This window comes from Herpailurus yagouaroundi, unplaced genomic scaffold (assembly GCF_014898765.1).
Source record: "Herpailurus yagouaroundi ecotype Mexico unplaced genomic scaffold, PumYag 308, whole genome shotgun sequence".
Lineage (NCBI taxonomy): Eukaryota > Metazoa > Chordata > Mammalia > Carnivora > Felidae > Herpailurus > Herpailurus yagouaroundi.
Genome location: NW_024412525.1, coordinates 6,204,687 through 6,228,050, shown reverse-complemented (window position 1 = coordinate 6,228,050; position 23,364 = coordinate 6,204,687). Strand labels below are relative to the sequence as shown.

The following is a 23,364-nucleotide window of genomic DNA, read 5'->3' as shown; positions in this document are numbered from 1 at the left end:
AAACGTGATCTGGGGCAGACTGGGTGGCACCCCCCCTCCATCAAAAAAGGTTCGGCGGCGGCGGGGGGGGGCGGGAAGGGGGCTCGCGGCAGGGCGGGGCCGGCTCGGGGGAGGCGGCCCCGAGCGGCGAGCGCCGGGCAACGGAAACCTCGGGTCGCCGGCCGCCGGGCGAGGGGACCCGCGAGCTCCCGGCACACGCCGCCGGCCCGCAGCTGCCGTCACTCCTCGCACTGCGTTTCCCCGGCGCCCCGCCTCCCCGGCACAAAGCGAAGGAAAGGGGCCGGGCCGAGGCTGAGCCCGCCCCCTCCCCTGCCTCCGATTGGCTGCCGCAGTTGTCCATCCTGAACCTATTTTTGATGGAGGGGGGGTGCCACCCAGTCTGCCCCAGATCACGTTTGCCACTAGCAGCCAACCAGTCGGGCCCAAGTCCGCGGGCAAGAAGCGATTGGGGGCGAGTGAGTTCAGCCCCACGGTCCCCCGTCCGGGTCCCCCCCGCCCGGGCCCGAGGCGGTATATCCTGCCCTCCCCGGCCACCTACCCCTCGGGGAAGCGGAGCGGCGGCCTCGCTGTAAGGCAGAGGCGAAATGTAGCGAGCCGGGTGTCGCGGCTGGACGCTCGCCTTGGCCGGGGGTGCGGGGGGGTGGGGGGCGCGCACGCCTGGGGCCGAGGAGGACTGCCGAGAAGGAGTGATGAGAAGAGGGGGAACCCTGCACCCCCCGAGACCACGGGTCCCTGCTGCCACTCGCCAGGCACCCCCCTTCCTCCCAAGCGAGAGGCAGGTCAGTCCTGTTGGGTCTGGGGCGGTGGGTGGCGGAGGGCGGGAGCCCTGGCGAGCAGCGCATTTGCTGAGTCTGAATGCGGGAGAGGCGGGGTAGGCCACCCAGTTACTTCTCCCCCGCCCTGGGTTTGGAGATACTAAAACGGGTCTTTTTTTTGTCCCCTGCTCAGGGCATCCTGGTTTACTTTTGCTTCTTTCATCCCAGGGCCTTAGGCCCGTCTGAAGTCTCTTTACTGGAAGGAGTGTGGTGAGGGACTGGCTTCTCTTCCTGAGAGCCCCCTTTGAGTTTAGGTGGCCTGCCAGGAAGACAGGAGGAGGAGGGAGGGTCAGGTTCTAGCAGGCGCTGCTGGGATAGGAGCAGTGGACTCTCCTGCTCGGAGGTCTCCTTCTGGATATCTAGTGAGGGTCAAGAACCACAGGACTGTGTTTAAAGAGGTCGGAAAAGGGAATCTGGATGTGTGACTTGAGTCCATAGAAAGAGAAAACAATTCCCATGGGTCAGTTACCGGAGTTTGAATCACCCTTTCCCAAACTGGAGTTGACTAATTGTGTTTGGAATACTTAAGTACTTGTTCATCCTACCTAGGGAAATTCTCTTTAAATTTATTTTTTGCCTGTAAGAACTATTTTGGTGAAATGGGCTAGGGTGGGATCAGGGCCTGTGGGGGTCGTAAACAGGAAAAGTGGGACCGTTACACCTAGACACATGCATTTGGGAACAAGTGCATTTTGGCTTATGCTGCTGCTTATATTTTGCTTTGCTTTGTTTTACTTTTTTTTTTTTTTTTCCTTTTTAGTTTTGCTGCTTTTGTCTTTTTGTTTTTTAAGAATTCCACTATATCCAACTCTTAGTCTCCCTGGGGAACAGGACGAACCTAGGGAACTGAAATGTGTGCATAATAACCAATAGTTTTGCGCTCTCCCCCTTCAAACTAAGATAACTCTCTTGCCCTATCTGACAAACCCACAAGGCCAAGAACAGGAGGAGAGAAGTAGAGACAGAAGCCTGGATCCCAGTCAGCGTCTGAGCTTTTTGTAACACTGCTGACTCTCAAGGGCAGGAGTGGGTAGGCCTCTGGCTCTTGGCCTTGGTCTGGCAGCCTTGCCCCATTGCCCAGGGAGTCCTCCTAGGTTTGGTTTTTGTGTTGTTGTTGTTGTTTTTTTCTCCCTCAGGGGCTATGGCTGTTTGGGGGTCTGGAGACTTTCATTTAGTGACCAGATTCTCCCTGTTTATTTGCCTTGCACAGCTGTCTCGTGACTGTAAACAATCACTTTTGCAGTACAGTGCCTCTGCTGTGTGGCCGGGAGCTTGTGACTAAATTTGTGACTGACCCCACTGGGAGACTACACTTAAATAATCCCAGGTTCTTAATAAGCATTCAAGAAGGGATCTCCCCCAGGACATCCCTGTCCACCCCTCGTTGCCAAGAAGACGATGCCAAGGTCTCCTGAACCACATCTTCCCACTCCCAGGCTGGCCACATCTCTCTGCTGTTGACCACTGCGGTGACCCCTGGGGGACGGTGGGCTGCCAGTTGGGACAATGGCAGGGTCAGTGCCTGCTGGCCCTCCAGATGCCACAGTGCGGGAACGGGTAGTTTTAGTGAAAACTCAGTGCCTGCCTTTGTGGGAAAACTGTCCCAGTAGGAGCACTCCTTTGCCATATCGTAACATTCTCTTTTTCTCGTCTTCTTCCTTCCCACATCAGGTGTTCCGCACAGATTCTCGCGACTTTAAGGACCAGGGATTCAACGCGGGACAAGGTCTTCCCAGGAAGGAAGGAAATCTCTGGAGGAGAGGGGAAGGGCGGCAGACACTGCCCTGGGACCACAGAGCCCTAGGAGCTGTGGGAAGCTGAGGGAGCCGCAGCCGCGGCTGCCTTCTCAAGGATTTGAACTCAAGCTACTTTTCACGAAAGAAGGGCCACCTAAGAGGCCGCCCCAGACTTGGCTGGGCTCTTCTACTCTGGATGCCCCCTGCCCTGAGGAACCTGCCGCTCAGAACCAAAGAATATAAGAGGCCAGATAAGTTGCCCCCGAGCACAGCGCTGGCCGGCCGGAGTCAGGCACCTGCACCCCTAGCGGCTGGCCGCGGAGCCTGGTGAGGAGTTTCTTGTTTCCTTCCAGCTCGCCGCTTCAGTGCTTGATGGGGCTGCCTGTCGGTGGAGCAGTTTTTGCAGCGCCCGGTAGGAGCAGAGAGCCGCGGGAAGAGGTCCCGCGGCACCCAAGCCTGGGTTCACCCCAAGACTAAGTTCTTTCCCAACTTAGAAAGGGAGAGAGAAAGCAAACAAAAAGAGAGAGAGAAGTTCTCCCTTCCCCTCCTCCCTTCCCGTCATGTCCTCTAAGCCAGAGCCGAAGGACGCCCACCAGCTGAACGGGACTGGCCCTACTCCCTCACCTTGCTCTTCTGATGGCCCCGGGCGAGAGCCCTCGGCTGGGACCTCAGAGTTCCTGGGGCCTGATGGGGCCGGGGTGGAGGTGGTGGTGATTGAGTCCCGGGCCAACGCCAAGGGGGTTCGGGAGGAGGACGCCCTTCTGGAGAACGGGAGCCAGAGCAATGAAAGCGACGACGTCAGCACAGACCGTGGCCCCGCACCACCCTCCCCTCTCAAGGAGACCTCCTTTTCCATCGGGCTGCAAGTGCTGTTTCCCTTCCTCCTGGCAGGCTTTGGGACTGTGGCTGCTGGCATGGTGCTGGACATCGTGCAGGTAGGACCTGGGTAGGGCAGCTCTTGACCATGAACCCAGGGCCACCTTTTCCTCCTGGGAAACTGACTCTTGGCGTTTTCTCTCCACCTCCCTGTCAGAAGCGGCTGCTGCTTCCTAGAATACTGTTTCCCTTTGGATCACGTCCTCGGTTTCTTCTTGGTCTAGTTTACTTTCTACAGAAGCCTCGAGGAAGCCCAGTAGCCCTGAGGAGGTGTTCAGGGCAGCATTGCTTAACAGAAGCAGAATTTGTTCCAGAGCTCAGGCTTGGACGAGGGGAGATGGAACAAGGTTGTTGCCTACCGTGCCTCCTGGGCATTCCTCCTGAGCCCAGCTCAGTGGGAGACACTTAGATGGGACTCCTCTTTGTGCTGTCTTTTTCCTTCACTTGGGGTTTCAAGGATACCCACAGTAGAAAGCTCAGTTTCAAGTCTCCCCTCCTTCCCCCTGCTGGGCAGGAATTTGTTCAGCTGCCAAGAGGGTCTCAAATTAAGTGGGAAGGTTCTTAAAGGCATTTTGTGTTGCTTATCTGCCTGTAACCTTGGTACGATCTCCTTGGAGAACAGGGGTAAGCACATGCGATCTGATGCATGATTTGGGGGGGAAGGTGAGGGGGCTGGGGGGTAAGACCTAGAAGTGCCAATTCTGTGATGTAAATGGGGACAAAAGGTAACCAGGCCTGGGCAGAACCATCTCTCCTCTTTGCTTCTTACCTGCCATTCATGAATCTGCCCTGAGCAAAAAAGGCTTCTTGTGAGGCTACTGGGTAGAGGTGAGAATAACAACTGGCAGGCCCTGGAAGCTGAGAGCCAGGGGTATGCTGTGTAGCAGGTTAGGACTCACCCAGAACCTTCAGGTCCAAGAGAGAATTCAAGTCTTGTTTCCAGGTAAAAGTTTTTGAAGTGTAGTAAGGCACACAGAGTTCCCCTGCCTCAAGGTGCTGGGTTTATCAAAGTTAATCATTAGCAGGTATCAAATTCCTGCTGAGTGCTGAGCTCTGTCCTAGGTACTTAGAGAAATACAAAGACCAGGGAAAAATCTGGCCTTTGCCCTTGGGATCCACACGTTCCCCCCACCCCACCACCACCACCACCAGTTTGTCCCTAACCGTGAAATCCCCCATGTCCATGAGGACGTGGAGCTCAACATCCCCTCCCTGGGCCAGGCCAGCCCTACACACAATGCATGTGGTGATGCAGAGTCCTGCTGGTGGACGGGTGTCACTTTGCCAGTGTCCCAGGGAACTGAGGGTGGTGGTTTCTAAGTGGCTCTGTCGACAGCGTCCCCCTGGACCACTTTGACTTGAGCCCTTACGAGAAGAACCCTGCACTTCCTGTTGCTGATGAGGATGGTGTTAATGTCATGCCGGAGCGCCTCGGCCTGTCCTGTCATCTGGACAGGACCTTCCCTCTGCCCTGACTTGTCGTCCTCAGGGTTGTTCCTCATGGAGGTTGGGAAGCCAGTCTGGAGCTGGGAAGGCAGGCTTCGGATTCCTCCCCCAGTGGCTGCTTCTCCTGGGGCAGGGAGTGGGGGCAGGAGCCGGAGGAGAAATGAGCCTGGGGTAGCAATGTCCGCACCTCTTCCGTCCCTTTCCTGTGGCCTTGGTTCTCATTCTTAAGAGTTTTTGAGTTCTGGTTTGGTGCTTACAAAGGGGTATACAGCCAGGGTCCAGCTGTTTTATTTTCTGCATAATAATGACAGTAATGGTAATGGCCTTCTGTAGGCCCGTGAGGTAGGCACCATGATCCTCTCCATTTTGTAGATAGGGAACCTATGGCTGAGAGGAATTAGGGAACTTGTCCCTGGTCATCCTGACTCAGAGCCTCCTGGGCCGTTAAGCCCTGCAGCCTTCACCATGCCCGTGATTTGCCAGTTGGTTAAAGACTCAGGGAGGAATCTGCTCTCCACGTCTTCCCTCAAAGGACAGAGTGGATCAGAATCCTGAACAACTGGAGTTATAAAGTGAACAAGAACAAAGGTTCTTAGCGGTCCCCCACCCCCACCCCATTCCCACATACTCAGAACTCTAGAGATGGAAAAGGCTTCTCACATCTTGCCCCACCCCTACCCCACACCCATGAGCCTGAGACAGCAGTAGGGACTTTTGGAGCCTGCCCAGCGTACCCACAGAGGGCCAGCAATTGCCCTCAGTGTGGCACTTAGGCCCTCACCCCAGAGCTAGGATCCATTTGGTATAGATGACAATGGCTGGTTTGTCCTTGTCCCCCTCCCCCAGCCTTCCTGTCACAGCTGGGTTGGAGCAGGCCTTGCAGATGGCTACAGTGATATCAGGGCAGGAGGAGGGTGCAGAAAGACCAGGACATGGGACCACAGGGAGTTTCTTATTCCACATCCAGGAGAGCAAAGGGCAGGGGGCAGGGGGAGAGGGGTGACTGACAATCTCAGATTCAGGAAAAGCAGGACGATTTCTAGGGATTCACACTTGTATTCCCCCTTCACAAGCTAAGATGGCCTTCAGTGGGACAGAATTTGGGAGTGCCTAAAAGACTGGGGCCATCTGGAGGGGTTGGCTATAGAGTGTCCCCAGCATCTCAGAGCAAATGAACCAAAGTCCGGTGCTGATGGCTCCTGGGTCCAGGGCCCCCCATCTTTCCACACGACTGCAGAAGACTTAGTCTCTTCCTAGGAGGCTCCTTTCTGTTGCCTCTTATCTGCCCTCCCCTCCAATGTGCACAGCCAGCCTCTGCAGTGAGATAAGGGACTGGTATACTGTCCAAAAGTCAAAAAAAAGAAAAATGGACTGCCATCTGCTCCAGCGTCCAGACCGAGGCTGAAAGTTCCTGTGACATTTAGGAAGGAAAGCAGGGTTGGGCCCATTGTGGGAGTGGAGGCGGTTGGTTGAATGTGGTTGGATAGGGATCTGCCGAAGGTGCTCTGTGCCCCACCCCCCAGTCTGCTCCTAGGCCTTTGCAGGGCATCTCACTCCCCTTTTCCGTCAGCCTTTTGAGGGATGGGGTGGCAGGAGGTGGTGTGTACCAACCTTTCCTGGAATTCCCAGCTGTGTTAAGACAGATGAGACCCCTAGGTCCTTATTTTAGCTCCCTACTCACGTACTGAGAATCCCAAGGAAAGGCGACAACCTCCTCCCCCAAACACCGCCTCCTCCAGCTGCTCATGTGGAAGAGTCCACGGAGATGAAGGCGGATGGCGAATGTGGGCTTGGGGAAGTGGAGGGAAAGAAGCGTTCCTGCCAGCCTGGCCTGCTCCCAGGGCCGCTGGCGCTCGCGGGCAGGATGCTCGGGTCCCATCTCCGTTGACCACTCTCTTTCTCGCCCTTTGTACAGCCCCGGATACCCAGGCTGGCCTGGGGCTCGCCTGCTTGGGCACCTGGGATGACTGCAGAGGGGGAAAGCCTCAGGCAGGTGACTCTGACTTAGTCCTCAACTCCAGCCCAGCTTCCAGGGTCCTCCCACAGCCTGGTCAGAGCTTATCTCTAGGGATTTTAGTTTTCTTTTTTTTTTTTTTTAAATGTTTATTTATCTTTGAGAGAGAGAGAGAGAGAGACAGAGCATGAGCAGGGGAGGGGCAGAAAGAGAGAGGGAGACTCAGAGTCTGAAACAGGTTCCAGGCTCTGAGCTATCAGCACAGAGCCCGACACGGGGCTTGAACTCACGAATCGCGAGATCATGACGTGAGCCAAAGTCGGACGCTTAACTGACTGAGCCACCCAGGCACCCCAGGATTTTGGTCTTCTTAATGTCTTCATTCCACCTGTTCCTGGCTGTGACTCTCCGCCCTGCCGCTACCCTCCTGGAGGGGGAGAGAGCACAGGGCAGAATGCTCGAAAGAGGACGGAAGTCAGTATATGAAGCCAGAGGAGGTAAGGGACGGGAGAGGCAAGTTGGAAGGAGGGGGAAGAGGTCCCGGCAGGACCACTGAGGTATGAAATTTAGGGTGATCGCTTTGGATCAGGATTATTTTGGAGTGTGGGGGGAGCAGTCTCATTTCTCACCCCCGGATATCAGGAACCAGTGAGCCCCCAGCCCCAGCCAAGGACAGAGAAAGGGAAGAGGAGCTACATTCTGAAAAGCAGTGAGATCTGTAGATGCCCTCCCCTACCGAGTGGGGCCGTGCTTCCTGGACCGTGCCCTTTTCTGTCCCCAGCAGAGCAGGAAGGCGTGGGTGAAGGCTTGGCTGGCAGGTTTGATTGACTTCAGGGGCAGGCACTCCTCACCAGGATGAACAGGATGGGCCTGAATTAGGCCAACGGAAGGAAGAGAGACGCTCACTGTCTGCCCCTGCCACATTCTAGCAGCTCAACCTGAGGGCCGCCCTGCCTCCCAGGCTGGTTCCACATCACCCGCCTCTCTTCCCAGAGACACAGAGTGTGTGTGCATGTGTGTGTGTCTCAGAGGCTCCCTCCTGCCCCCGCCTGAGCTGCCTCTTTGAGCAGGCTCGGTGGGTGAAGCAAGTATGTGTGTGGGAATTGGCTACTCTGACCCAAGTGCCAGTTCAGGGCTTTGCTGGGCCGAGGGTCAGGCAGTGCGAGATTCCAGGCCGAATTGTGTGTGGGCTGGGAAAACTTTTGCACAGGGGCTGTTATAGTGACTGCGTGTTCCCCTTGCCTCTCCGTCTCTCATCTTGCCACTACTGAAACCCCCGTACCTTCTAGGTCCTTCTAACGTGTGTGCTGGGAGGTGGAGGGCTTTGGGAGTGCTTATCATGGCAGCCAGAGGGGCTTAGCTCGGCTTCCTACATTTTTTTCTTAAATAATCGCAAAGACAAACAATACGCCTCACAAACAGCGTAGCCGACATTATACGCAGACACTTAAATATTTCTTTCCAGGTCTTTCACTCGGCCTGCACGTGCACGTTCCCCGCGCCCACCAGGAGAGCCAGGCTCTGCACGGAGCAGGCAGCGTGGTAGCTGGGAGGGGCGGATGGTTTGCAGTGAGGAGGGGATACGAGGCTGTGCTCTGAGAGAAGCTTCCGGTGTCCCCAGTCAGCCACCCTCGCGGGGGGAGGGGAAGTCTTCCCCTCCCTGGAGCTGTTTGTCCAGTTTAGGGAGAGAGGATGAGGTGAAGCAGAGCAGGCCGGGTCCGCGGGGAGCTGGAACCCCAGTGGTGTACCCTAGCTGTGTCCCAGAGTAACGGTCCCCAAGTTCCTCCGGGGTGGCCGGGGCTCGCTGGGGCTGCCTTCTCGCTGGGGACCCCGGGAGTGAGACAGGGTTCACGGTCCTCCAGTGTCTGCAAGGGGCTGGCTCTCTCCTCCTGGGGGCACCTCAAAGCTCAGCCAGTGGCGCTGGGGGAGAGGGGGCAGGCAGGGGGCGGGGGCTGCTCTCCCATCCTTAGTCTTGGGGAGGGGCTCCCCTAAAGAGAGTCCTAGGCCCTCCACCTGTGAGGGGCCAGACCAGGAGCTCGGGTGAGCATACACCCCAGCGACATGCGCACACACCCGCGAAAAGAACTCTGACAAGAAGAGAGAAATCCTTACCTTCTAGGCCCTCCCGGTAGGTATCCAGCCTGCTCAAGTCTCTGGCCCTGGCCCAGCCCCCTCTGATAATCCTTGCTCATCTTTTATGATTATTATTGTTATTATTTATTATTGTGGTAAAAAACACACAACAAAGTTCATCATCTCAACCATTTTTAAATGGATAATTTAGGAGTGTTAAGTATATTCACATGGTTGTGAAACAGATCTCTAGAACTTTTTCATCTCGAGAAACTGAACGTCTATAACCATTAAACACTAAATCCCCTTCCAGCCCCTGACAACCAAGCATTCTCCTTTTTATTTCTATGAATTTGACTACTTTGGGTGCCTTATAGAAGTGGAATTGTAGAGTATTTGTCTTTTTGTGACTCTGGCTTATTGCACTTTTGTATAATGTCCTTACGGTTCATCCATGTTATATAGCATGTGTCAGAATGCCCTTCCTTTTTTTTTTTTTTTTTTAGTGTATTCATTTAGTTAGTTTTTAAAGTCTGCTCATTTATTCTGAGAGAGAGAGAGAGAGAGAGAGAGAGAGAGAGAGAACAAGCGGAGGAGGGGCAGAGAGAGGGTCAGAGAGAGAATCCCAAGCAGGCTCCGTGCTGTCAGTGCAGAGCCCAATGGGGGGCTCGAACTCACGAACCATGAGATCATGCCATGCGCTAAAATCAACAGCTGGATGCGTAACCGACTCAGCCACCCAGGAGCCCCAGAATGTCCTCTTTTTAAGGGTGAACACTGGTCCCCTGTCTGTATATACCACCTCATGTGTCTGTCCATCAGTGGGCACCAGGGCTGCTTGTACCTCTTGGCCATTGTGAATAATGGTGCTGTGAACATGGGTGAGCAAATATCTCTTCAAGACTCTGCTTTCACTTCTTTCGGATATACACCCAGCAGGGAGATTGCAGGATTATAGGGTAGTTTTATTATTCTCTACATTTTTTTAAGTTTTTTTTGTTTTGGGGGGGTTTTTTTGAGAGAGAGAGAGCGCAAGTGGGAGAAGGACAGAGAGAGAGACACAGAATCCAAGGCAGGCTGCAGGGTCTGAGCTGTCAGCACGGAGCCGGACACGGGGCTCGAACCCATGAACCGTGAGATCACGACCTGAGCCGAAGTCGGACGCATAACCGACCGAGCCACTCGGGTGCCCCTAGGGTGGTTCTATTTTTAATTTGGGGGGGACCCTGCATACTATTTTCCACAGTGGTTACGGTATTTTACACCCCAACCAACAGCGCACGAGGGCTCCAGTCTCTCCACTTCCTTGCCAGCCAACACTTGTTTTTTTCTGGCGATTTTGCATAGTAGCCAATCTAATGGGTGTAGGTGATACATCTCCCTGGGGGTTTGATTTACAGCTGTCCTCGTTCTTAACTGTGGAGTGTCAATGCTGGAATTGCCTTTAGAGACCATCTGAGTTGGCCCCTGAATTGTACAGTTTACAGTCAGGAGCTTGAGGCCCTTGTAATGTGTCTGAGGCCCCCGTACAGGTTGTCCTGGTCCGTGTGGGAGGCCGCTAGGGGGGAGAGCATAAGGCCCACCCCTGTGGTCTCTGTAGGAGACCCAAGGCTCTCAGTCCAGTGCCCTCGCACACACAGCGCTCTGCTTCCTGCCCACAACTCCCTCATCAGCCTGCATACGCTCGCCTGGCCGCCCACCCCCTCCTCCCTCTCCAAAGGTGGTGACCACCATTCCTAAACAAATAAGGGAACAAATACTGGAGCCCACGCGGCAGCCAGCACCAGGGAGGGAGACGAATCCCAGCCTTTTTTGCACATCTTCAGTCTCACTTGCAATTAAAGTAGCTTTCAAATAGCCAATCCTGGCTCTTTCTCTGTCCCCTCTTGGCACGAACAAGTATTGCGCCCCCTGAACCTCTCTTTCCTCATTCACAAAATGGGGACAAAAATAGCCCCCACCGAAATGGATTGTTGATAGGAAGAGATGAGAAAACATATGTAGAGCACTTAGCCTGGCACACCGTCGGCACTTAACAGCTGTTGGCTGAAGAAACTGGGTGGAGAGCCAGGCCTGATAGTCCCCAGACTAGAACCTCTGTCTCCTGACTCCTAGTCCAGTGCTCTTCCTCCAGGGCCACACCTGCCTTGCCTAGCTGAGGGACTGGGGAAGGGATGTGAGGTGCGGGAATACAGAGGAGGCATAAAAAGCCTCCTGCAAACCAGCACGCAGAGATTTGGGGGCCCCGGTCTTGATTCAGAGCCTCTTAAGGAGACTTGCTGTGGCTGAGGCCCAAAGCCCTTGGACACAGAAACCAAACAAACTCTAATCTCAGCCCCAGCCCTGTGGAGCCTGGCTCTCGACAGCTGAGACAACACCACCCAAGGCTGCAGCCACAGAGAAACTGGGCTGAAGGCGAAGAGGTTGGGGACTGCTATTTGAGGGGGGCCTGGGAAGGAGTTCTGGGGTGTAAACCAGCCTGGGGTGACAGCTGTGTGGGTCCTCACCTCCTCTCCCCCCGGCTCCAGAGAGCAGGCAGAGGAAGTGGAACCAGGCCGGAGTTCCTGACTGGAAGCGACCCTCCACGTCTCCCCATTTCTGGGTGCCAGGAAGCGGGGGCCGTGTTGTTTGCAGCACCATGCTCTTGGTTTGGTTCCAGGGTTCTTGGAGAAAAGGCGCTTGGTGTGCTCATGCCCTGCTGATTCCATTTCCTCCTCGAGCCCCTGATCCCAGACTATCTGCTCGACCTGATGCCAACCGTTTGGGGCACTGAGATTCCTGGGTTCTGTTTTCACCTTGTAGCACTGGGAAGTCTTCCAGAAGGTGACAGAGGTCTTCATCCTGGTGCCTGCGCTGCTGGGGCTTAAGGGGAACCTGGAAATGACCCTGGCATCGAGGCTGTCCACTGCAGTGAGTGTCCTGGCTGGGAGGCATGGGACACACAGAGGACTCCGGGCGGCACAGAGCCAGACTGAGAGATCGCTACAGGCCTTTCTCGAGTGCCCAGGCCTGGAGTGCGGGGCTGGGGCGGGAAGGGGTAGGGAGATCCCAGCCTGGGCGTCCTGCTTCTGGGCAGGGGCTCCCCGCCCAGAGTGGTTCCCAGGCTTGGTTTCTGGATGTCCCAGCTGTCCCTGGACTCTTGCCCCACCCCCTGCTTTGCAACCCGCCTCGTGACTGTTTGTGCAGCTTTGACAGGCAAGCGTCATGCTGGTCCCTCGACCTGCACAGATGGGGGCCTCCTCTGATCTCCAGCCCTACTCCACAGCTGGGCAGGAGCAGAGCCAGGCCTTCCCAGCCCCCCTCGCATCCCATTCCCTTTCCCCCATTGCCGCTTACTCTTCATCAAGTGAATAGACGGGGAGGGGGCTGCTTATCACTCCCCCTCCCCACAGCCCCAGAGATCAGCCGTGATGGTTCAGAGAAGGAACCAGATTCAGGGCCACAGGGTGGGAGGTGGGAAGCAATAAAACTCAGGAGGCTGGGCAGCCAGCTGGCAGGGATGCCCCGCACTGCTCCAAGTGCAGAGAGGGCAGCAGAGAGAGTGGCAGCCGGTCAAGCCCACCCCATCTTGCCTTACTTCTGGCCTACTCCCACGCCACCCCGCTTCTCCCCAGACCCTCTTGCAGCCCCAGTCCTGTACCGGCAGCTGACCTTTCCTGCCCGAGGATGGCAAGCGGGCCTCAGGGCCAGGGATTGGGTCATTCCGACCCACACGGGAATGGGCCGCCCAGATGAGCAGCCGGTGGGATGGACTCTGCCTCTGCTCAGCGGCTGTCCTGAGAGGAGGCAAGAAGGAGAAGAGCGGGCTGCCTCGGGAGCCCCCTTCCGGCCCCCCGCCCCCAGCTGCAGCAGCTCAGGCTCTTTAGCTCCTTCCCTCTCCTGGCCCCCCTTGATGCTGCTTCGCTTTCCCTGGGGGTTACGCCCTGGTCCCAGAGTCTTAGGCCACATGCACTGGCTCCTAATCCAGGCAGGTTCCTAACAGACGGAGCTGCAGGCCTTTTCCAGCCTGGAGCTCCAGCCCCTCGCCCTCCCTCTCCCAGGCCAACATTGGGCACATGGACACACCCAAGGAGCTCTGGCGGATGATCACGGGGAACATGGCCCTCATCCAGGTAAGAAAGCAGAGACCAGCGAGGGTGGGCTAAGCTTCCCCCTTAGTCAGGAATCTGAACGACTGAGGTCAGCCCCAGCCTGCTTGGGAGCGACACTCCAGCATCCTGCCGAGCTGGCGTCTCCTGAAGCAGCTCTAGGAGGTAACCAAGTTTCCCAGGAAAACGGCCAAGATGGGGAGGGTCCCAGCGGGCCCCATGTCAGTTCTCGACCCGCAGGGGTCCACTGGGCGTGAGTCCCCACAGATCAGACTCAGGAGTGCTGGAGTGCCATCGACCACGTGAGGCTACACAGCTTCCAGACTGGGAGTCTTACCCCTGGAGTCCCAGGCCTTGTCTGTGGACTGAAGGCTCAGGCTCTGCTGAGCCTCACCCCAATCCCCAGAGGGACAGTCATCCAGCCAGTAACACGTCCCGGGCGCCTGCAGGGTGCACTGCCCAGTACTAGTGTCTGGTGTGAAACTAAATAAATAAAGACATCATTCCAGCCTGGGAGGACTGCTGCACAGTCCAGCCCAGCCTGCCTCCTGGGGCTGCCGAGAGCCAAGAAGAGGTCTGGCTAAGTGCTCAGTGACCGGTGCTAGGAATCTCTTGGTGCCCCCACCCCCTCCCCCCACTGTCTGAGTTACCCCTCCCTCGTCAGGTGCAGGCCACGGTGGTGGGCTTCCTGGCATCCATCGCAGCCGTTGTCTTTGGCTGGATCCCTGACGGCCACTTCAGCATCCCGCACGCCTTCCTACTGTGTGCCAGCAGCGTGGCCACGGCCTTCATCGCCTCCCTGGTACTGGGTAAGGAAGGAAGAGAAGGGCAGGGTGTCAGCCTGGCACCTCCAATCTCTCCTTTTGTTTGTTGATACCCCTTTATCTCTTCTCGCCCCGCCCGGCCCATCCCCTTCCTCCCCAGGTATGATCATGATTGGAGTCATCATTGGCTCCCGAAAGATTGGAATCAACCCAGACAATGTGGCCACGCCCATTGCCGCCAGCCTGGGTGACCTCATCACCTTGGCACTGCTCTCAGGCATCAGCTGGGGACTCTACCTGGAGCGGGGTGAGGCTGAGGCCACTGAGGGTGTGACCAGGGTAGGGGGGATTGGGAGAGATGGCAGTGGGTTTACCGGCGTGTAAGGATTTCCTCTAAGTTCTTAACTATCTGGTTGGAACACAGTTTTGTAATAACTCGCGAGCACGGAGACTAAGTACTCTCCAATGCATGCAGGCAGCCGGGGCACGGGGAAACGGGTCTGAGAAATCTATTCTTGCCTGATCCGGTGGATTCCTACTTGCCTTGGAGGCGTAAAGGTGGAAGGGGTGAGGGAAAGGAACTGAAGTCTGGAATCTGCTTGCAGAGTGAAGAAGGGGAGGGGAATTAGTGATTTCTGGGGATCAAAGCAAAGGAAGCTGGAATCTGGTCTCTGCCCCTAATGAGCCCCGTGCCTGGGGAGCTCTCAGCTTGGTGTTCCTCATCGACAGAATGGAAAAGGCTGGCCCCTCCTCTGTCCTGGCCTTCCAGGGAGGATCGATGAGGTCATGTGTTTACAGGCACCTAGGGTGACGTTCCCGTGGATCTGCCGGCACACTGGCAGGCCGAGCCGGGGGAGGCCTGAGCAGGGAGCTGCGGTGCTCACCTCCCTCTGATCTCTGCCTCTCTCAGATGACTGGCAATACATCTACCCCCTGGTGTGTGCCTTCTTCGTGGCCCTGCTGCCTGTCTGGGTGGTGCTCGCCCGACGGAGCCCAGCCACAAGGGAGGTGTTGTACTCAGGCTGGGAGCCCGTCATCATTGCCATGGCCATCAGCAGGTAGGCTCGGGCCCTCGTACGCACCCTCACCCTCCTCCCACCGTGCCAGAGAGTCCCTGGGGAGCCCTGGGAAAAGGGGAGCGGTCTGGTGCCGACCCTAGAGATGCCTTCAAGAGTGTATCGGCTCCATGGCCTTCTGTTGCATGTGACAGAAGCCATCTGAAATGGGTTGCACTGAGAAGCAGAACGCACTGGCTCAGGGAACTAAAAAGGCCCGGCTGGGCTCAGGCGCATCAGCGATAGCATCGGGGCTCCGCTACCGTCCGCCTCTCGGTTCCGCTTCTCCCTGTGATGGCCTGTAACTCCAGGTTCATACTTTCCTTACTCTTACTAACTCCCGTGGGAGGAAGCCTCTCCACAGTTCCACAAAGTCCCACGACAGAATTTCACCGGCTCTCAGCCAGTCACACGGCTCTGCCTGAGCCCATCACTCTGGCTGCGGGAAAGCGATGCCGTGATTGGCCGGGCCCGGGGCCTGGCCGTCGTTGGAGCAGTGTCACCCGAACCACAGTGACTGAGTTTGAGAGAGGCGATTCCCGAGGAAGAGCCCCGCGCTGTTTCCACAAGGGGAAACGAACACCGAGCAGGCACAACCAGGCAGCCCTCCCGGGCAGGTCGCCCTTGGCTCCTGCAGCCAACCTGCGGGGCGGGTACAGGAGGCGGCTGCCTGACCCGGTGCCACCAGTTAGCTCTGGGGCCGCTCTGCCAGCTCTGAATATCATAAGCAGCACCTGGTTCTGGCAAAGGGGGCAAGGCCTGGGAGACCGGGGAGCCTGGGAGCACCTCCTCTTCCTCCCCGAGGCCAGATGGGCCTGTGCCTGTCATCCCCGCAACCGAAGCACAACCCTTCGGTGACCTTTGTGTCACTTTGTCTTCGTCTGTGTAGTGTGGGAGGTCTCATCTTGGACAAGACTGTCTCGGACCCCAACTTTGCAGGGATGGCCGTCTTCACGCCTGTGATTAATGGTGAGGTCTTGGCATCAGCGCCGGGGGAACGGAGGGGGGCAGGAGAGGAGGGTGTGGGGGGCTCTGCGTCGGGATTCCGGCGGGCAAGAGTATCCCGCTCAGAGAGTTCAAGACTTTAATGAAGGGGCTGCTCACAGAGCAGGGAGCCCGGGAAGGACACACAGATTAGCAACCACAGGAAGCCCTAGTCCTCAAGGGTCAAGGGGAAGAAACAGTGTTATAGGAGCCCAGAGGGAACACACCTCTGCCCCCAGCAGGGGTAAGCCTCTACCTAAAAGCAGATTGGGATAAGGAAAGACATACATGACCCCTCTCTCCTTCCCCCCTACCCCCTCGTCTCTGACTGGGGTACTGGTGCCTCCTGTTGAACTAACCCGATTAGAAGCAGCCAGCAGGGGAGCCTGGGTGATGTAGTCTGTAGAAGTCAGCCTCTCGGAGCTCCAAGCAAGGCTGAGAAGAGCAGGGGGTAGGTCAGCGGTGGGAGGGGCAACAATAAACCAGCACGGTTCCTAGGAGAGGTACCAGATTCCAGAGTCCAGAGCTCAAACCTGAGACCTGAAATCAGTTCCTGGAACCAGCACAGGGGCCGGGGGTACCTGGGTCTGCTCAGAGCTGAGGAGAGGGGCTGAGGCAAGGCAAGGCCTTGTCGCCTCGGCCGTGTGGGTGGGACAGCAGGGGCTCAGGTTCCCTGAGTCTACAGATCGGCCTGCACCCCTTCCCGCACTCTCGGCCACCCGAGGGGCACATGGGACTGCCACGTCTCCATAGCGGGGAGGACCGAAGGAGCCTGGAAGACTCCCTGGAATGGGGGCATCTTGGTCTTCCTCTTCATTGTGTCCCTTTTCCCCGTGGGACCGGTGAATGTGTCCTGCCCTCCCCACTCCTCACTCCCTTTCTGTCTCTCTGCAGGTGTCGGGGGCAACCTGGTGGCCGTGCAGGCCAGCCGCATCTCCACTTTTCTGCACATGAACGGGATGCCAGGGGAGAACTCGGAGCAAGCCCCCCGCCGCTGCCCCAGTCCTTGCACCACCTTCTTCAGTCCTGGTAATGGCAGAGTCCCAGCCTCCCAGTCCCTTCCGGCTCTGGAGGGGGCGGCACTCAGTGAGCTTCCCTTGAGAACCAGCTGGGGCCTAGATACGCAGCTCTCCTTCTCTCTGGAGAGCAGATCCCAGGCAGGAAGACGGTCCTTTCCTGGGACGCCACGGGGGCTGGGGACCACGGCGTGGAGAGCAGAGACAGCCCCGCTGTCCTGGAGCGTAGTGTGGTGTCCCCTGACTGAAAGGCCTTCCGGGGCCAGGGCTCCTCCTCCTCACCTCCTCACCCCCTCTCTCCCCTGGTCCCAGATGTGAATTCTCGCTCGGCCCGGGTCCTCTTCCTCCTTGTGGTTCCAGGACACCTGGTGTTCCTCTACACCATCAGCTGTATGCAGGGCGGGCACACCACTCTTACGCTCATCTTCATCATCTTCTACATGACAGCTGCCCTGCTCCAGGTACGGACGGCAGGGGCGTGGGAGGGCCTGCCACACCCTCTGCCACCACTTCTTCTGGGACTGGGTGGCCAGGAAACACTGGACTCAGGGGCTCAGAGAACAGGCTGCAGTTTCAGCAGAGTCACGAACATGCTGTGTGACTTTGGCCCAGTTGCTTTACGTCTCTGAGCCTCAGTGATCCACTTGTAAATTGAGAGGAATGGACCCGAGGTGGTGGTTGTAGGGTGCCGAGCAGGTGGGCCTGGGCGCCACCCCCACCGGCCTGGCCACGGAGCTCCACTCGGCTGTTTTGCGTGCTGGGCTTCCTCAGGAGATGTCATTCGAACGGAGGGTCTCACGGCTTGAAAAAAAAATGTCAGCACCACCACACTAGGATCCTGTCCAGCCTTGCCATCCTGGAACACAATACACTCTCTCCCTGCTAGTAACATTCCATTTTTTTGCAACCTCTTATTTTGAAATAATTATATATTCACGGGAAGTTGCCAAAAACACGTACCAAGAGATCCCGTGTACTGTTCACCCAGTTTCCCGCAGCGGTAACATCTCACGGAACTCAGCACAGTAACAAGGCCAGGCAGTGAGGGTCGGAACGGTCCACGGACTGCGTCAGTTTTATATACACTCACGTGCACGCGTGTGTTTAATTCCATGCCGTTCTGTCTCCGTGCCGTAGATTTGTGTATCGTCGCCACAGAACCGTTCCTCCGTCACAGGCCCCACCTTACGCTATCGCTTTGGAGCCACGCTCACCCTAGTATTATAGTTTCAATTTCTATAGACCTGACTGTCGACCGGTAATAACAGCCCCATAGTTCAAAACATTTTAATTAGCACTAATCGCGCCTCGGATAAACCTCATTGGCTACGATACTGCCACCGTGCCAAGCTTAAACATTTTAAAGGTTCGTAATGAGAGCTCTTCCTTTCTGCCCTCTCCCTGCCACCCAGTCCCTTCCTTCTGGCCACCCGTGTCATCTGTTTCTTGTAGATCCTTCAACCTTTTCTGTATTTATACAAACATAATTTTTCTTCTTTTCCTCCCCCCCCCCTTTTTTTGTACACACATGTAGCACACTCTCCACACTGTCCACACCCTGTTTTTTCACCTGACAGTTTATCCTAGAGGTCAGTCCACGTCAACACATAAAGAGAAGAGCACCCTGATTCTTTGATGGCTGCGGTCTTCTATCGTATAGATAGATGGACATGATTTCATTTAACCAGTCCGCCACTGGGAACCTCTTATCCCTCCAGCCCCTCACCCCACACCTTGAAAAGGCTGCGTGTTGGGACATCTTACCAAGGGCTGGGCTGGGAATCAACCATCCGTTCTTGCCCCGCGGCAGTTACCTACGCAGCACGTTCCCCTGCAAGTTGGGTTAAGTGCCCTTGCTGGGAAAGCGGGGGTGGGTACGCCAAGGGTCTGTGGCTGGAGGTTAGCCCTCGGCCTCCATCAGGAAGGATACACCTTGGCTCTGTTCCCCATTTGGGGCCGGCTGGAGGCACCCTCACCTCTGCTCTCTTCTCTAGGCCTGTGGAGGGCCAGAGCTGGGCACTTAGTCCGCTGTAAAGGTTCTTCCTGCGTACTCTGCCCCCTCCTCTCAGCCATGTGTCCTAGAGCTGGCTCAGGAGGCTGGAATGAGGGGTCAGCTGCTGCCGTGCCCTTCCTGAAGCTTGTCCTGAAGTCCTCCTGGCCACACTCTTTATTTGGGACTCTTCTGCAGCTGCTGGGAAGGGTGCAAAGTTAGGGGGCGGGAAGCGGGGGGGGGGCGGCCCTCACCCAGGGCCAGGGGCAGGCCACGTACAAGACTGCTGTGTGCAAGGCAAGGGGGAACGTGCAGGGTGCTGGAACCGCAACCTCTGGCTGCCTTCGAGAGAACAACCAAGTTTGCCTAAAATTAGGTATCGGTTCTGGCTTCAGGATCCCCCAAGGGCCTCCGGTTCCTGCAACTGAGCCCCTCAGGGCAGAATTTACATACCAGTTTTTGCAAAATATGGTTAAAAGCAAAACCTCCCAAATGACTGTGTTGGAGATTTACGGGTAGAAACCTCTTCATTCGCACGCAGATGCGGGCATTTAGGGAGCCCAAATGGTGCTGAGGATATAGAAGACATGGTCCTGCGTCACTCCCCTCTAGTGTTCTACATCAAGCGCTTTGCCAACTTAAAAGTGTACGTGAATCTTGCTAAAATGCAGATTCCGATTTAGAAGATCAAGAGGGGGACCTGAGATTCTGCCTCTGTAACCAGCTCCCAGCTGTTGACACTACTGGTCCTGGGGCCCCCTAGCAAAGTTCTAATCTAGATCATTCTTGATCTGTAGAAGTGGGAGGGAAGTAAGGGCACAGATAAATCAAAGCAGCAGATGATCCAAAATGTGTTTTGAATTGATACGCGCTCTGGTTTACATCCAGCTGACAGACTCGTAATTCTGTTTTGCTAGGGCTAATGTTAAGCTAGACCTGCTTTCCAGGAGCCCACGGCAGCAGAACCGAAAGGGGCAGGAGGAAGCTAGCTTGGGATAATCGACTGTTATTTAGACAACGGTACAAGTGTGCTGGCAGCAGCCTCAAATGCTGTCCTTATTCTGCTCTGCTCTGCTCCGCGGAGAAGCCCCTGTGTGGAAGGCCAGCTCCAGTCCCCAGCCCCTTGCCAGGCTCCCAGAGAGGCTGACAGGGCAGGTGCTGGAGGGACCCGAGAATAGGATGACCCAGAATTAGAGGCAAGAGCGCTGAATTTCTGCAATAAGTAGGATTTAGATTACGAAGTCTCTTGTTTGGGACTGGAAACAATGCAGGGGTGGAAAGATGAGCTGTCCCACTGTGGATAGCCGAGCCTTGTGAGGCAATGGGTGCGTTCCATCGCGTGGCCTCTGGCTCCCCCTGGAGAGAGGGGATGGCTATAGGCCGGGCCCTTCTGTCTCCCCAGGTGCTGATTCTCCTGTACATCGCGGACTGGATGGTGCACTGGATGTGGGGCCGGGGCCTGGACCCAGACAACTTCTCCATCCCGTACTTGACAGCTCTGGGGGACCTGCTCGGCACTGGGCTCCTAGCACTCAGCTTCCATGTCCTCTGGCTCATTGGGGACCGAGACACAGATGTTGGGGACTAGCCTGGTCACTCAACCTTTTCCCCCACCCCTCCTGCACTTTCTGTTTGAGTTTTTTCTTTTGTTCCCCTTCCCCCAGCCCTACTCCACACTCCCACCTCTTTCTAGGGACTTCACTTTGATACTGAATTCTCATTATTTTCAATGGGAATTTTTATACATTGAGCCAAGTTTGTATAGCAAGAATTCAGACAGGACAGATGGACTGAGATGAGCAGTACAAGTAGATTTTTGAGACAATCACCAAGTGCAATTTCCTGGTGGGTGCCTCCAGGCGATGTGGACTGGGGCAGGGGTTTCTGTCTGGGATCTGGGGGCATCTGGTTTAGCTTTAGCAAACTCGGTCATGGCCCTAATGAGAAACCCTTTGTAAGTGGGTTCTGGTTTTTTGGGTTTCTTTTCCTTCTTTTTTTTTCTTTTTGATTGAACAGAGAGATAAATATCATTCCCCCCACCCCCACCCCCGTTCCTCCAAAACACACACATATTTTCTTCTATAAACGGACCAACTTCAAAGCACTAGGAAGGAGATAGCTGCTCCTGGCCCCGTGTAATCCTAGCCCTGTTCTCTCTAGGTCCCCAAAAGAGTGAGGCAGACTGACTATTCAGATTGTACACACGCCCCTTACCCAGCTGTCTGATAAACACCACCAACCCCTCCCTTTGATCTTTTTCCAATTGATTGTCACATCCGGGAAGAAATGAGTAGGGGCCTGGTCTTCCTGTTGACCCGTGTCCACCAACAGGTTTACCAAGATCTACATCCTCCCTGGGCCCAGAGGACCGATTGTTTATCTCTGTTTAATCTTTGTGTCTAATTGTCTCTCAACACCACCTTTTCCAGAGCTTTCCAGGTTGGGTTCCAAGATTAGGGACAGGGAATGAGTATGTGGAGGGTGGCTCACCGTCGCTGTTTCTCCCGAGGGCATTTCACATCGTCACCTTCAACTCTGCCCCTTCCTGAAATCACTCATGCCGTCCTGCTGTGGAGGGTCTTCTCTCTTGGCTTCTGCCCTCATTCATCATCCATCCATCCATCCATCCATTCATTCATTCACTCATTCAACAAATACACAGCCTCCCCAAGAGGAGCTCATGTGCAGGCCTGGTCTGAAGCATTCACTGAGCTACACTGATGGAGGGCCGACCACGTGTTAGGAACCGTGCCGGCGGTCAGGGAAACGGCTCTAAGCTCCCCTGCTTCCCCGGACACAAAGGCCGTGTGCCCCTTCCAGGGTGACAGAGAAAGCTTCCTTGCTGGAAGTGTTTCCATCTGTGTCATCAGGCCAGGCGCTGCCTCTAGGTCCCGCCTCCGCGCAGTGCTGACCCCCAGCTAGAGCCCCCAGCCCCACTGCTCAGCCAGCAGGTCACTTCCCTAAACCAGCCTTCCTCACTTTTTCTTCCCCCTGCCAGCCACCCAAAAGAGGATTCCGACCTGGTAGGCTGGACGTCACCAGCTGCTGCTCCTCTGCTCTGCCTAGTGCAAGACCTGGGGAACACGGGAGCCTCCCCATCCGCCCCCGCCCATTACTCTGACCAGATCGGAAATCTGTCCACACTCACGTGTGTGCATAGCCGAGCGTTTGGATGCAGGTTTCTTCTAGCCTCTCTCTCCCCCGCCCCCATAAACCCTCCTCTCACTAGCCGGAAGGGCCCGCCTCCAGCAGCAGGCTAGGCACTGACCCTGTGTCTTCCCAACACCAGGTCTCATCCCAGGAACTCAGCCTGTACCTCCAGAGACTATCTTTTCTGTCCCTCCATTTCCGCCCAGGCCACTTTCTGGAGTCTTAGAACTGGAAGGAACCGTGGGGGGGTTATCTAGCTGGGGCCAGGTCTGGCAGAGTTCATTAACACCAGCCTTGTTTCTGCTCTCCCCTCAGGCCCTCTTATCCTGCCCTCCACCTCCAGACACATTTGCACACAGACTCTTCTTGTACAGGCACCAAAACCAAGTCCTCTGCCCCCGAGGCTGTGCCCCTGTGTTCCCCGGTCACCCCTGCCCCCAGTCACTCACCCCTTCCTCGTCCCTGGAGTTCAGCCAGGCCGCCCTGGAGACTCCGGAGCATCCTCCTTTGCTGAAAAAGCAGGAAGGTAGGCGTGCCCCAAGCCCTCAGTGTGTGAGCAGAGGGAGGACTGTGGGATGAAAGGGAAAGAAAATGAAGCGGACTTTCCCGGAAGACTCGTTTCTTTTCCCCTGATTGCACAAACTGCATGTCATTTTGGCCTGGCTGAGAGGAGCAACATTGGTTTACTCTTGTATCCTTAAAGAGTTACAGAACTGTGTCTTAAGAGGATTATTTATAGTTACTATAACTGAATTGACAAATGTCAACGTAACTGATAAATTATATTTGGTAAAATAAAGAGGACGTTTATTTAGGTGGTTGGCGGTTCCTGTGTGTCTCACCCTGAAGCAGCTCCAGCTGTTTAGCCTCCCCTCGGTAGTCCCACCCCCTCCTCCCCCAGAAGTGGCAAGAGGCCAGAGTATGACAAGAAATGAAACATCTCTTACATACAGAGCTGTGTGCTAAAACGCACACATCAGTTATTTATTGCAAAACGATCAGCAGTGCCCTGGGACTTATTCCAGAAGTCCATGCAGTGTCCTTGCCTTCCACGCACTGAGTCGGCCTCGGGTGGGGTATCGTGCTAAGGGGCACAAGCGTCTGTGGGTTAAGATTCCTTCCCTGCAGAGCTGACGGTCTGGTTGCGTCAAATTAATAGCAGCTAGGATTTGTTGAGGACTTACTATGTGCTTTCACTATGCTCCGCCCTGTAAGCCCTTAGAAATTTACAATGGCCTTCGAAGTGTTTGGAGCCAGACAGGCCTTGGTTCAGATCCTCGATCTTCAGCTTGCACTTGTGTGACATTAGCAAATCATTTATCCTATCTGAGCCTCAGTTTTCTCATCTGTACTAACACCTATTTCCCACAATTGCTAGGAGATTTCGGCGAGGTAATACATATAAAGCACGAAGCCC

The 23,364-nt window shown here is 55.8% G+C and overlaps 1 protein-coding gene and 1 non-coding gene across 3 annotated transcripts in view; one reads left to right on the top strand and one right to left on the bottom strand.

The window, feature by feature from the left end:
* Positions 1-22,765, top strand: part of SLC41A1 (solute carrier family 41 member 1) — a 23,395-nt gene extending 630 nt beyond the window's left edge. The window contains exons 1-11 of one of the 2 annotated variants that reach the window (XM_040462295.1): positions 381-779; positions 2,487-3,486; positions 11,703-11,810; positions 12,941-13,012; positions 13,653-13,797; positions 13,913-14,059; positions 14,663-14,810; positions 15,697-15,776; positions 16,686-16,820; positions 17,120-17,268; positions 20,200-22,765. In XM_040462295.1, the coding sequence (XP_040318229.1) occupies positions 3,112-3,486; positions 11,703-11,810; positions 12,941-13,012; positions 13,653-13,797; positions 13,913-14,059; positions 14,663-14,810; positions 15,697-15,776; positions 16,686-16,820; positions 17,120-17,268; positions 20,200-20,385 (1,545 nt within the window). In that variant the 5' untranslated portion in view covers positions 381-779; positions 2,487-3,111 and the 3' untranslated portion in view covers positions 20,386-22,765. Of the gene's footprint in view, positions 1-380; positions 780-2,486; positions 3,487-11,702; positions 11,811-12,940; positions 13,013-13,652; positions 13,798-13,912; positions 14,060-14,662; positions 14,811-15,696; positions 15,777-16,685; positions 16,821-17,119; positions 17,269-20,199 lie in introns of those variants that run through there. The other variant, XM_040462297.1, reaches the window with a different exon arrangement.
* LOC121021730 (U4 spliceosomal RNA) lies at positions 18,023-18,159 on the bottom strand. The gene has a single exon (XR_005786670.1). It is a non-coding gene; the product is annotated as a U4 spliceosomal RNA (small nuclear RNA).
* Positions 22,766-23,364: the final 599 nt, after the last annotated feature.